Below are 14,183 nucleotides of genomic sequence, written 5' to 3' on the forward strand. Positions count from 1 at the left end.
CTTTGGTACCAATTTACTTGTACCAACTTATTCAGGGGTCAGCATCCTGCAGCATAACAAGCATGGAGAGCACGAGTAGCTTATGAATGGTGTGTAACAGGGTTAGCAGCAGGGAGTCACAGCATCCTCAGAGATGCATCTGTTAAAAGCAAAAACTCACACCCTGGTTTTAACTTAGCAGGAGCTAAAAAACGCTCTCCTCCCTGGGGTAAGAGACACATTTACAGCAACCAGCAGCGCTTTGCTTCTCTAAGGAACCACATCTTGTGACTCCAAAGCTCCACAACCATATAGATTCTAATCTGGGAAGTAGAAATACAACTTAGCATACCACTTCAGAAAGGCTGCTAATGCTCCATCTAACCTTTTCACACTGTCAGTGCAGAACTGCTTATGACAGCCTTAACATTTCAAAGGAAGATGGAATGCTGATGAAAATATACAGTTACTGAGACCAGACACATCCCCATACTGCGGGAAATAACAGCACACACCCATGGAGATCGAGTTTGGGTGAAAGAACTCATTATTAGGCAAGTTTCTAAAGACAAAAACTGAACTATACTGACCAATAGCCTGAATAGATGTATCTGAAAGCATATGTATAACCCAATCACAACTGTTAGGCTTTCTGTGAAGCTTGATAATCCTAGATGCTCTCGACACAATGAATCATACCAACTTCTAATGCATCATACCAAAGCATATTTTGAGTTCTAATGAAGTATCCATGCTGGGCTGCTTTAAACAAATGCATGATGGCTACAACACTACTACCTTGATCTTTGGCAAGAAACCAATACGGCCCCGCTTCTGCTCCAGGTTCCGAGCCTCTTTAGCTTTGACTCCCAGGTGCTTCATGTAAGTAAGAATCACATACTGTATGGTGGAACTGTCAAATAAAAACAAAGATGGAGGTTAAGGAGAAATGTCCTGGGAAAAATCCATTTTGTCAAGAAAACAAAACAGATCAAACCTAAAGGTTCCATGGAAAAAAATCAATCAATTAAACCAGAACCTTTATTATAATTATTATGAAACTATGCACTACATACAATGGGAAAGACTCAACCAATATCAGAATCTGATTTCTTGTAAACAAAAGATGTAGTTTATAAAAGGTGTACCAGCCTAAGATGTATAATTAAAATGCTACCAGTTGTAAACTCGTAAATAAGGCACATATCTGGTCAGATCATGGCTTAGAGTTACACTGAAAATCAGTACAGTAAGAACAGTAAAAGCTAACAGGCTGGTTGTAGGGTGTCAAACAAACCAAATGGGGCACAGCATGCACAGACAATGAACGTCAGACTGGATTGAAACAGCCACAGAACAAAAGCAAAAGAAAGAGATGAACTCTTTGAATCAAAGACAATGAACTGCAGAACAAGGAGAGTTTGAAAACAAGGGGTTGATGCTCCAAATTGGATATAATTATGGCAGCAGATTTTAGAAAGGGAGAGTCTGGAATTACAGCCAGCAGAGGGCTGCCTTGTTTTGCTCAGCAGAAAAACAGAGCCAGCAGAACCAGCATCAGCAACAGAGTCCTTATTTCATTACCTCTTGTCTTCCTCCAAAGGCTGAGATGTCATCCTACGTAAAAATGTAAATGTAAATGAGAATTTAAAAAAAGAAACTCAATTAACAATTAATACCCAGTCACATCTACCCAGAGTGTCAACACTTGTGTTCAAAGTGTCCTTTGCAATATAAAAAAGCCCCAGGAAAAAGAAGAGTGAACAAAAATGGAGGTTCAGTTGGGAAATTTGGGTTCATATCAAATTAAAAGACAAACAAGGTTCTGAAACTATCTGTTTCTACAGCCCAAGTGAAGGACTTGGATCAAATAATGCACACGACAACAACGGAAGTGTTGCTGCTCCTATTTGTGCAGTAGCCTCCTTGAAAAGATATATGAACTTTAACTTCTGCCTTACTTTTTTCTGTAATTACTCAGAGATACATCAGTAGCAAAACAGGGAAGCAATGCAAAAGTCCTGGTTATCAAATCACTACAGTGAGTAGCTCCTAAATCTTCTGCTCTGCACTTGTCAGGTTCAGGATAAAACCATTTCTACCCCTTTCAATTACACTTGCCAATACTCACAAGACTTCCTCAATTTTGGCAATAATCTGTTCTGCACATGCTCTTTCCTTCTCCACCGCATTCCGGTCACGAACCCTTTCTGCATCCAACTTGGTCAACTCCCCCTCTGCCAGGGTCAACCCCATGCTACGTTTCTGCCTGAAATACAGAGGGAAGAACAAAATCATTTCAGAACAAATACTGACCTGTAACAAGGGAAAGCAACCTCCTGACACTCAGAAGGTCAAAAAGGTTGCCTTATTGGTTTTTTGGCATTTCTTTATAACATTTGCACTCACTGTAAAACATTTCACAGCATTTATCAAGAGAAGTAGCTATGGCAGTGGCCAAGTAAAAGTGGGCATTCTTTTTGCAGTATCCAAAGCATATACTTGAATATTTCCAGCTATGAAGAAGCTAATTATACTCAGACTATCTTGAGATGGTCTCTCACACCAGCACAGAATGCTCACGACTGTACGTGAAAGGACATTTCAATTATCAAGTTATATGATTTGTATGTGACAGCTCTCTAAAGTGGATTATTTCTTGTCTAAAGGGAAGTAAAAGTATAAAATGATATACATTTATTAAAAATACAGTGTCTCTGTTCAATGCGGAGGGGTTGGACTCGATGACCTTTAAAGGTCTCTTGCAACTCAAACGATTCTACAGCTCTAAGAAGGATTTATATAACACCATTAGGTAACAATATTCTGAATGTGACTCCAATAACTTCAAGAATAAAGAATCCAGTCTTTGATAGTGATCTTGCAATTGAATTGATACATGCAGCACAGCATCAAAAACATTCAAAGACTGGCCAGGGTGAGCACTCTCTCCAGTGCTATCTTCAGTCCAAGACAGATATTCCCTGAGTTTGGACTCCCTTCATATCAGGCATGAATTAAACACAAACTGTAGAGGCAACTGCTGTTACCTGAAGTCTTCCAGATTCCTCTGAACTTCTGGACAGACTCTATCTTGCATAGTTTGTATATAGTGTCGATGAAGCTCTTCAGGAATGAGTTCTGGCCTTCTTTTCTCTGTAAGTCAGAAGAGAAAGTTAACAGATTATTCTTTTGAGAAGAAAGATAGTTCACACTACCTTAGAATAAAGTTGTTCATACACAATTTAAACCACCCAAGAATACCCTTTTGCCTTCCACTTATTGATAATATGAATTTTAGAGCATTAAGTGTAAATAGCTTTGGTCACATCCAGCACTAGACTAAAAGATACACTTGCCAACATGGCCAGTTATTCCCACCACCAATGCATCTATTAGAGCATGCAATAGGTTCTCTACAAGAAACAAGTACTTGTTTTGTCTCTCCCTGTAAACACACGGTAATGTACACCTAAAGCAACCCCGTGGTTATTTGCAGGGACTGCCTCAAACAGTAGAAGAAAAACAGATTTCCGAGGTTGGAGTACCTTACCTAGATCTATGGAGATTTCATCTGGTATTGGAACTTTAAGATTCTGCAAAAGAAAAGGAACGCTGGAGGAACACATATAACAAGCAGCACACCAATAAAATTCACAATACAAAGCCCTCCAAACCCAAAATCATATAACCTGAACAGCTGAATGTATCATAGGGGTTTTCTGAATACATATGTATATATATATAAAATAATACACAAGGATGATTTCATCTAAGCAGGTGATAACAGTCTCTGCAACACAACGTGGTAGTATAACATGAGATGCTAAAGAGGCTTCTCAGGCTTATCAACAAAGGTATGAAATTGCCTGACCCTCACAACAGACACATCAATACACGCAGCAGATATGAACTAAAATGCAGTGTATAACAACTAAAGCTAGATTGCATGTAACCAAACTATTTTTCCTACCAGACAATGCATTTCCTGTGATTTATAGTTACCAGGCATCTGGGGCTACATGGCATTTATTCACTTTATTCAGTGACAATATTTTAAACAACATGGTAAAATGCTTTTGAGATCTTGAAGGCCTGAATATCTCCTTCGTTTTTTCCACTTCAGAGAGTAGTGAAAGGTAAAAGTCAAGTTCCTAGATGTGCCTGAAAACATAAGAAAGCTCTGGAACCTACTGCAGCTCGGTCCAAGAAGAACTGGTAAAACTCCAGGAAGACACGCCGAGTCTCCTTCGCATTGGTCTGCTTGTACAAGTCTGTGTAAAGGTAGCACAACTGTGGGAAACAGGGGGAGAATTAATTTAGAGACACTACAACAACTCTTTTTAACACCCCTAACTCAAATGTTTCCGCGCTGTCCTGCAAAGAATTCAGCACTGTTGATTTGAAAGCCTTCCTAGCTAACTTCAGCCAACCAGTCTGCACAGGTAACTTCAGCTGGTCAGCTATGCTGCCCCATAATCAGTATTGGAGAGGGAGAAGAGACACAGAGATCAGACTACACAACTCAGAACTAAGGGATCATCCCACTACGTTAGGCTGAACTAAACACTTTCAGAGTTAAATATTTATTTGTAAATAGCTGAATGTAATAGAGACATTTCTCTTCAGTCTTCTCTTCCTTTATTTGACACATGCTCATGACTGCAAAGGATCTGTATTTCTCTCCTTGCCAATCCAGCAACATTGTTGGTAATGCCACACAAGTGGTTTAGCCTCCAAATTTTGGCTAAGGGAAACAATTCTAGAACATCTTACCAATGCTGCAGGGTCAAACTGGGACACCACATGGTGCAGAAGAACAGCCAGGTGAGCCGGGCGAGACTTCAGGAGCTCAATGTTTTGGAAACAACTGCATTGTCCATTTATCTGTTGAGAGACATGGAAACTATTTGAATTATTCAAGAAAGCTACTGTGCAAAAAACCAGGAAGCTTCTTCCAGCAGCTTAGTGCTTCATTTGTTTAATTGAAATGAAAACTGATCAATTTCAGAACCTCCACAGTATCACTGTAATATCCCAGGAAGGGCTTACAAATGACAATGTGCCTTTTAAACACATCCCTCAACACTGAATGTAATATAATGAAATACAACTCAGAACAAAGGAGAGCTAACGTAACAGAATGAATATGTCAAAAGCCATGTGAGGTACACTGCTGTGACCACAGTGCAGAACAGTTAGAAGTAACTTAATCAGCAAAAGGAAACCAAATAAAGCAAATAAAACTGTCTTGAAATTTAAGAGTAACAGAAAGAAATAAAGACAAAAATCCCCAAGTATTACCACTTGGCATGATCAGTGGTAACAGGAATCACATGCCCTAATTCTTAATTCAAAATGCTAACAGTTCAATTAAAACAAGTCATGGAACACTTGCAATTAAGGCACAGAAAGACAGAATTCTGGTCAATGTGGGAAGAAGAATGGCTGAGGCTACAAGTCATTCCCACCTGCTCCTGCTCAGTGTCAAAGTCATCATCCTCTGCTCCAATGATCTGTGGCCCCACACGGGATGAAGGACTTCCAATGCTGGACTGAGAATCCTGGAGTGAGTCAGGAGTGGGAGAAGGGAAGGAAGTGCACTGCAGTTACTCCCTTGGAACTGTAATCTTTCCTCACCCAGTCAAAGATACTGCTATCATTCTATTTCTCCTCGAAATTCAACAGAAACCCAAGCGCCTTCATTCAACCCTGTACAAGCTTTGAGCTGAAAGATTCCTTTTAGCATAGTTCTCCCAAATTGGAAGCATTCAGAAATGTCAAAGCAGATGACTCAAAACCAATTGCATCATTTACAGATTTCTGAGCACACTAAGCATGCAGCATATGACAAATGTCAGCTTAGTATCAATGGAGAAATATGACTTTAGAAAGTCGTATAGATGAGGGAAAAGTACTTCAGAAGTCATCCTAAGGAAAATGATAGCGCTTCCAGCCATGTTCCATTTCTATCCACTCTTGAGGCCATAATGACCTAAAGAAAAAACACTGTTTTTCATTTAGGATTGATTTCAGGGAATAAAACACGCACAACAGCTTTAGCTGTTTGAGGTCCAGCTGTTTTACTGCTGATTATCTATTTCTCGTCTCTAAATGGGCCTGTTCTTAAGCTCCATAAACATTTATTCAGCTAATTAACATTCCCTGCACAACTTTAATTGCATTTCATTTTCTAATGCGAAGTTTATGGGTGCTTCATCCAAAAAGAGGGGTAAAAACCAGGCAAAATGGCACCATTACAAGCGATGCTGTTGCGATTCTTTATGTTTTGGACTCACAGTATCTTGAATCTCAGTCTTCTCTGGGCTCTCATCCAGATAAACCCGCTCCTTCAGGCCACTGCGAGGACTCTGGGAAAAAAGGAAGTTCAGTTCTGGTGAGTAACAGCAAATCCAGGAAAATGAGAACAGTACGGTACGTTTTTCAGCCACAACAGACAAATGTTTTCCTTTCTCTCGGGGTGAATTTTTAACCAGTTGAGGTACAAACAGGCAAACTGCACCAACAAAAACCAAACCCCCACAACAAAACAGAACGACCCAGTGCAGAAGTAGTTTCATTAGGAATGCTGGAAGGTAAGGAATTGGCAGGGGAGTGTTTTGAAATACCATTCTATAGGTATACCTGACCCATCTTCCTATCACTTCCAACTACTAACACAGATTTGGCTCCCACATCCTTAACTTAAACAATAAACTTAAGTCAAAGCCCAAGCACAGAGAGTCAATTCCACTGCACTAATCAGACAGTGACTTAATTAAGGATTAGGTGTTAAGGCACTCCAATAAGGAGACCATACAAGCACAGATTGATAACCGAGGAGAGAACAGACTAAGAGCTTTTACTGTTGGCAATAATTGAAGCTTATTTGGTAGAAGTAAGGCTCTTCCTCACTTTCGTGGCAGCTTGCCCAGTGACTGGATCTGAGTCACAGCTACCGTAATTGGAACATTAACATGCTCTTAAAAAGATACTCTAATTGGCCTCTCTCAGTTTTGAGAAAGATGTTGTCATCCATCTTTCTTTGTCTGGTTACAGGGAGTGTGCCAGGAAAATCTAATCCCCAAAACCCACACTACTTCTTTCCCAGTCCCTAATGGAAAACCAATGTAGTATGATTCCTCGGGGAAATGTTTTTGGTGAGTACTTAGAAGCCTGTTCTAGTCATGCATAGCCTTATTGAGACACAGCACATATCTGTAATACACAGAACATCACAAACTTTAAAAGTCTGCACAAGGAAAGCAAATCCAAGAGGTACAGAATCAAAATCATGGAGGTGTGCAATACTCACATCAGCAATATCACTGTTTGGTCGAGAGGGGCTGTCACTACTGTAATCCAGTTTGCTCAGAGCATCCCCACTCTCTGCCTCCACTTCACTGACCTGCAGCGATTCTGCCACAGACCTGGAGGACAAAACTCCATCCTAAAAAGATAAAGTGAGCTGTGAGCAGCACTGAGCCAGTAAAATATTTCAAGAGACAGAACTCCAACATTAGCTGTTTCAAAACCTGGACAGCCGACCCCATTTATAAAAGCTTATTTATAAACCATTCATAAAACTTTCTCCACGTACCCAAAATGAGGTTGCAATGGTCTTATGAGAAAATATAACAGAAAATCATGCCACGCTTTCATGCAAACTAATACATTTTGTAATTTGCATTTACTGTTTTAAAAGCAGCTCTTCACAGACTGTGTGGAAGTCCACTCTAAAGCACAGTTCATATACTGACATTGCATTGTATTGCTTCTGCCAGCATATCACACGTCTCAACTCTAGAGGGTGCCATCGGCCTGTACAAGCACCAAAGAGCATGGTAAGAAAATCCTGCTTGCCCAGAACACCATCAGTTCCCAAGAATTTTCAACCAGAACATACCACAGAGCAGCCTGACACATTTGGTTACCTGAGCACAGCCTGTGGCTTTGGACAGCTGCTCCTGCAGCTGAGTAATGTGCTTCTTCGTTTCCTGTATCTCTCTGAGCAGTCGTGAGCTGGCAGACCGGCCGTACTCTTCTTGAAGAGACTGAAAAGTAGTTTGATGAGGTTTCATTACTCAGTATCTCCTTGGTACCAGAGCTTACAACTACAGCCTACCACTAATCTTCATTCCACTAACACACCTAAAATAACATTCAGCACGTTTGCACAACCACTGTAGATGCCAAAGAAAGCCTATTTTAAATAGCTCTCCTTTGTCCCGTGCTCTATGACTGTAACTGCATTCTAGAGATCTACTGAAATAATCACAACTGCAGTGAGGATACAGCTGAAGACACAGTAAGTCAGCACCACCAAGGAGCACTGTGCCAACTGTGGCTCCCAGCGAGAAATGACTCACACTTCGTTTGAGTCACAGATGCTCACGTGTCCTAGGATTAGACCAGACTGACATATATGTACGTTTCCACTTAAAGCACCCACTGCTGGTTTTTTTCCTACCCTGACAAGGATTAAAAACTGCAGAGCTGATCAATAAGAGTAATTAGAGTCAGAACTCTGCATACAGAAGAGCTAGATGAAAACACAAGTCACATTAAGGAATGCTGAAAACAATACTAAACATCAACAACCATTCCTTATAATTCAGGCCCTCCCGTTTCCTCCACCCCTCTTGAAGGTAATCAACAAATGCAGTACCTGCAGCCGCTCCTGCTCTTTCTGTAGCATCTTTCTCAGAATCTCCACTTTCTGGTTGTGGACAATATTATTCTCCTCCTAAAAAATACGGAGGAATTAAGGGTTAGTTATAGAGAAGGAAAAAATAGAAAGAAAAGTGTTTGTGCATTTATTTGCTTTCCTTTCTCTGCCACATGTCTGCATGCCTTACATCCAATTTTTAATAGACATTACAGTATTGGATCAGCTTGGATCAGACAGTTAGCTCTGCCCATGGGGGTGGAACCAGATGATCTTTAGGTCTCGTCTGACCTCAGCCCTTCTGTGATCCTATGATCATGTCATCTCACACCATGCAAACTGTAACGTAACTCAAAGACAACCTAGGAATAGAATAACCTCTCAATTGCCCTTGCATTATCTCAGATGGGACAAGATATGTACTTGCACTATGCACTCGCACCATGTTTTTCCCATGTGATTCTATGCCCACTGGGTGGCCAGGCAAATACTCTATTTCCAATTTGTTATTTGTGCAAGAAGCTCAAATTCCTTTGAGGAATAAATAAATAAAAATACATGACTACATTTTTTCCACTGCTGAATTAGTTCTCTGGAAAGAAACACTTTAAATCTTACCCCCATAAGCACCGGGCTAGTAATCCTTTCTGCATTTCCTGATGCTCCAGGCGAATGGGGAGATGTCATGATGGGAGACATATGCCCAAATGCTGCCAGATCCACTTCAGAATCAGCCAAGGGAATCTGGGGCGACCCTGGTGGGCGCCCCTGAACAGTGAGAGCTACATAGGAACCCGCTGCAGGGAGAACAGAAGCCATATTTCAGACATACTTGCAGATTTCTAAGGCTGCCATTTACTCCCCCCTTTTGTGATAATCATTCTTAATGAAAGCACGCAGTGTAATTTCTAGTCTACCAGGTTACATTTACTGTACACATACACTCATACCACAAAATAAACTGCGTTGGGGCAGAAAAAAACCGCTAACACTTTCTTCCAACCAAGAATTCACTTCCTTTGGAAACGCCAGCGCTCTGCAAGCAGCATAAAGCAATCTGCCTTAATGCTGCCTGAGCAGCTACAGCATTTCAGGTGAAATCAAAACAAGGAGAGATAGCAGGCAAGGTCTGGCAGTAACTTCAGATGCCAAACAAAGGAGAAACTGCAGAAGCAGCCACCCCACATTTCACTTTATTGCCTGTTTTACACACACCTTTACCTCTCAGCAGGGCGTGATTAGACCTTGTCCATGTCACTTGATAGCTGAACTAGACATTGGTCCTTTAAATTGTGCCTTTCATGCTTTTTAAGGGAGCAAAGTGAAAAAAAAAATAGGAACATGCCTCTACTTACACTTGATCAGCTTTACCACCTCCAAATGGTTTGAGTGTGTTACGAGAGTGCCATTCACCTGGCGATACAGGAGGGAGGGAAAGAAAGCACACTGTGTTTGGTTACAGTTTTCCAGACAAGTAATGCTTTTCCCCTATCTCTATTCCTTGTTCTTTCAAGACACTAACAGATCAACAACCTCTCTCTCTCTGTTCATTCTGTAAGCTCTGCAAAAAGAAAACCACAGACATATACCAAAGGAAACGACCAACCAAAGGTAGACAAACAACCCACCAGAGGAAGAGTTAGGGTAGTTAATTTTACTCATTAATTTATAGAAGTGGGGTTTCAAACAAGCGTGTCCGTGTTGGAGCAGCAACAACACAGCCATCATTTTGCAGCACTGACTTACAAAGTCCCATTAGTTAATGATTTAATTTCTAAGCTATTAGAGACTGAAAGATAAGTCTGCTCTGGGTGCAGATCTACTCCTCTCCCCTGCTGCTACTTCTGTCGCCTACATTGAGGTCTGAACCTTGCAGGATGCTGGACTTGCATCAAGTCCCAAGATGAGAATGATCTCCATAACAAAACCAGCATTCAGCAGTGGGCTCACAGTGGCTACTGTACATCTCCAGAACAGGAAAATGTACTCCATTCCTCTCCCCAACAGGCAAAAGCAAACATCAGTGCAGAGACATCAATGACTTTCTTTGAGGGAAGAAGCTGATTTGAGTGAAAGGATCAATTTCACAGACAAATTGAATGCTCTTACCTTGATAATTCTATCACCCGTTTGCACTCCAGCTCGCATGGCTGCTCCATCTAGAGAAGCAAGAAACCATTTAGTTCCAATTTCAATAAATGTCACAGGAAACAGAAATGGTTTAAGCACTTCTGAAGTTCCATGAGAAGCTACTTCCCATACCCACCCCAGCTTCCCCTTTCTTTATCTGACTAAAATCTCTAGACTGAAGAAAGTTCCGTTTCCATTTTGCAGTGGATACATCAAGCCACAATCCTACCACGTCACCCTAACTCTTTACTTCCTTTTAAATGTAAGAGTCAGTCTGCAAATGCACCTAGATGCTGAGAGGAGGTGATTCACTGCATCCCAGCATTGCAACACTCCTTGTCCATACACATATGCTCCACAGTTTGTGATAGCTACAGCCATCCCACCCATAAGGAAAGAATTTGGAGCTTTCTCCTCCAGCTCATGCACATGTTTCTTTGTTTCACATGCAAACCCTCTATGTTGCTCTCTGGTGAGCACATGTGGCATGTCTGCTTACCTTCTTTGACAGACTGCACGAAGACTGGGTTGTCTCCGCTGACTGTCAGCCCAAATCCATTTTCATCCCGTTGGATAACAACACACCGCTGAACAAGACCTGCATAAGAAAGGTGCGGAAAGGGCAGAAGAAAGAGAAAGAGAGAAATACAAAGAGACACAAGCTAGGCATCAGTCCAAAACCTTATCCTCCTAGATAATCACAGAGCACAGAAAGAAACTGGTACAAGACAACAGAGGGAAATATATATGAGAGACAGAAACAGGGCAGCAGTCCAGAAACAGATAGGAATGTCAAGGCAGGTCAAGCTTATTGCTTCAGTTACACAACACAGAGATATACAACAGCAGAGATGCAGACAGCTTGGGCACATCAGGCACAACCTGAGGTAACAGCAGCCTGTGAAGAAGAGCAGCTATGTGCATGTACCAATGAGCACAATTTCTCTTTGTCTGAACCAATAGCTCTTCAAAGCATGGCATTGGCTGACGGGGTCCAGTACACTATCAGAAACAATTTCTACAAGCTGCTTAAGAAAAGTGCAAACAGGTCACAGATCTCTCACACCAACACCAATGGTTGTACTAATGCAGATGTGCTGATCAGGAAAAGCTCTTCTGCAAAAATCTCAGGGCAAATTCTGTTCCAGGTGAGCAGAGACCCATTGGTGCAGCAGTAAGGAGTTACTGCTACACATGCTGCACCAAGACCCAGCTTCTCACTGAGCTATTTCTGAGCTATGCACAGGGCCAAAATCTCCTAAGTCTGAATCTGCTCCTCCTCCCACTTGCTGTATGACATCAAAGGAAAATGGTCTTTCTTACTGGAAATGCTCAGTATAGTGTTACAGTGTGAACGCAAATACTGTTGCAGAGACAGACGTACTCAGTAGGTGCAGCACTCTAAGTGCAAGATATGTCAGTTGTACACCTGAATGTGGGAAAGGGGAAAATAAAGGAGAAGGCAGCAGCCCCTGCACACTCATTGCAGAGCATTTCCCTGAGAGCATCTGCACAGCACCTACCACAATGGAGCCTTTATCTGGAAGAACGACTTTAGAACTCTGCAAAATGCTTCAAGGATGTTGTTTTATTTACATAGCAGAAACCACTAGAGCTACTAAACATCACCCTTCCTTCCAGCAGCCTGCTTTGCTGCTTTGCTTCTCAAGCCACATCAGGCAACAAATTCTGCCACCAACATCTTGAGATAGACTTGGATTTCTCCTCCACAGTCAGAATTGTGGCAGGGTTTGGTGTGGCAGGAACAAAAGGAATTGGGAAGGCAGCTTTTGCTGGATTCATTTTGTAAGGAATGTATTTTAAGGGAGTGCACAGTCACATCCATGTTTCAAATCGTTTTTGCACCAGCATGGCTTTGCAGCAACTCCCAATGGAAATGAGGAGTCACAAACGAAACACTGCCTACCCAGTCAGCCCTGTTCTCCTGGAGCGTGGCCCATTTGGAAGCAGTGTGGGAGTGGTGGAGAAGGTTGCACTGCAGCACTTCTACATCCATCTGGTCCCAGTACCATGCCCCAATAACTTCCCTTCTGCTCAGAAAGTAGCAACAAATGATGCTACACACAGTGTATGCAAGCTGCGGAGATGGATGCAAGGTGAAAGCAGACAGGAGGAAGAAAAACCACCACCTTTCACACTCTCTTCATACGCTTAAGTGAGAGAACCTGCCTCTCCCTTTTGCACCTCCCATTTTTCTATATGACCAAGCTTCTTCAAGTCTCACTTCACAAGAATGATGCCCCAGGGTGGGGTGTGGGAAAGAGAACACATGCTATTTCATAAAAACAGCTCGTTTTAAACCCTGCTGCCAGACGTACAGGTTTTATGAGTAAGACACTAACTAAGCTTTTGACTCATAAGAACTTTCCTTGCTTAAAGGCACAGCATAGCCCTGTATACTCACTGCTCTGCCATGACAATTCTCTCCTCCAGAACCAAGAACCCCTGGATCTAGTGTACTGATAAGCTTCATCCTAGAATGAACCTGATGCTAAAGCAGAGGCAAAGCATTAGAGGATGCAACAAAAGCTGATCAGAGTATTAGTTAAGTCCCAGCAATAACCATGTTGAACAGCTTCACAGAACAAGTCTCTGTTTCATCCAAGACCATCATTTAATTAGGCTCGCTTGAACCCAGTTTATTCCAGTATTGCCATTTCCCTGCAGTTGTTCACTTTGGATATGAAGCAGGTACTCAGCCCTTCTCTAAGACAATATAACAGGGTCTAATAGATTATGATGAGGTTTATGTAGGCCAGCTGAGAAGCCAAGCCCGACAGAGATACACAGCAGCCTTACAGAGATGGAAAGCACTACCTGGAAACAACTTCACCCACTTCAAGACAAGTCTGGCAGCTTGGTGCAGCAATGAAGAGCCCACAATAGCAAGTGGTGATGGGTTTTCATTCATTTCTCACTTGTGCTGAACAGAAACTACGAGCAGTTCATTGTGAAGGCTCTTTCTGTGGTACTGCACTTTTTCCAGCTGAAGCTTAAGCAAAATTACAAGGTCAATGGAACTCACTGCTGACAGTAATCAAAATCTAATCAATAATGATCTTATTCCTGTATTTGCTTTCACACAACAGCATCTTGCAATGAAGAAATGCCAACATAGCTGTGTTTTAAGTAAAAATTTAAGGAGATTTTCATATTTTGAGTGGATTCATAAAATTCTGTAAGAGAAAATAAATCCTTAAATCCTTTTTCCTCTTCATGCATATCGCAACTCCTGAAAGCTGCTGGGACCTCAAGCCAAGGGTGCAGCAAAGCAGCTCAGTGTGTGCTGTGGTGAGAGGTCTGAGACAAGAAATGAAAGCAGTTAGGAATTAATCTCAAAAATAAAGGCCTTAGAAGGAAAGTGAAGGTGACCAACTCTTCAATA

General features: G+C 41.7%; 1 protein-coding gene across 4 annotated transcripts in view; it reads right to left on the reverse strand.

Moving 5' to 3' along the window:
* The window catches only part of ARHGEF12 (Rho guanine nucleotide exchange factor 12), a 56,700-nt gene that overhangs the window by 16,635 nt on the left and 25,882 nt on the right, over positions 1-14,183 (reverse strand). For 2 of the 4 annotated variants that reach the window (XM_015884042.2, XM_015884040.1), the window contains 16 exons: positions 11,277-11,375; positions 10,757-10,806; positions 10,003-10,060; positions 9,266-9,444; positions 8,648-8,725; positions 7,914-8,033; positions 7,295-7,429; positions 6,279-6,350; positions 5,451-5,543; positions 4,756-4,866; positions 4,174-4,272; positions 3,533-3,575; positions 3,030-3,135; positions 2,111-2,248; positions 1,564-1,596; positions 775-892 (listed from right to left, as the gene is read on the reverse strand). In XM_015884042.2, coding sequence (XP_015739528.1) covers positions 775-892; positions 1,564-1,596; positions 2,111-2,248; positions 3,030-3,135; positions 3,533-3,575; positions 4,174-4,272; positions 4,756-4,866; positions 5,451-5,543; positions 6,279-6,350; positions 7,295-7,429; positions 7,914-8,033; positions 8,648-8,725; positions 9,266-9,444; positions 10,003-10,060; positions 10,757-10,806; positions 11,277-11,375 — 1,532 coding nt within the window. The remainder of the gene's footprint in view (positions 1-774; positions 893-1,563; positions 1,597-2,110; positions 2,249-3,029; positions 3,136-3,532; positions 3,576-4,173; positions 4,273-4,755; positions 4,867-5,450; positions 5,544-6,278; positions 6,351-7,294; positions 7,430-7,913; positions 8,034-8,647; positions 8,726-9,265; positions 9,445-10,002; positions 10,061-10,756; positions 10,807-11,276; positions 11,376-14,183) is intronic. The other 2 variants (XM_015884041.1, XM_015884039.1) reach the window with 1 other exon arrangement.

This window comes from Coturnix japonica, chromosome 24 (genome assembly GCF_001577835.2).
Source record: "Coturnix japonica isolate 7356 chromosome 24, Coturnix japonica 2.1, whole genome shotgun sequence".
In the NCBI taxonomy this organism is placed as follows: Eukaryota; Metazoa; Chordata; class Aves; order Galliformes; family Phasianidae; genus Coturnix; species Coturnix japonica.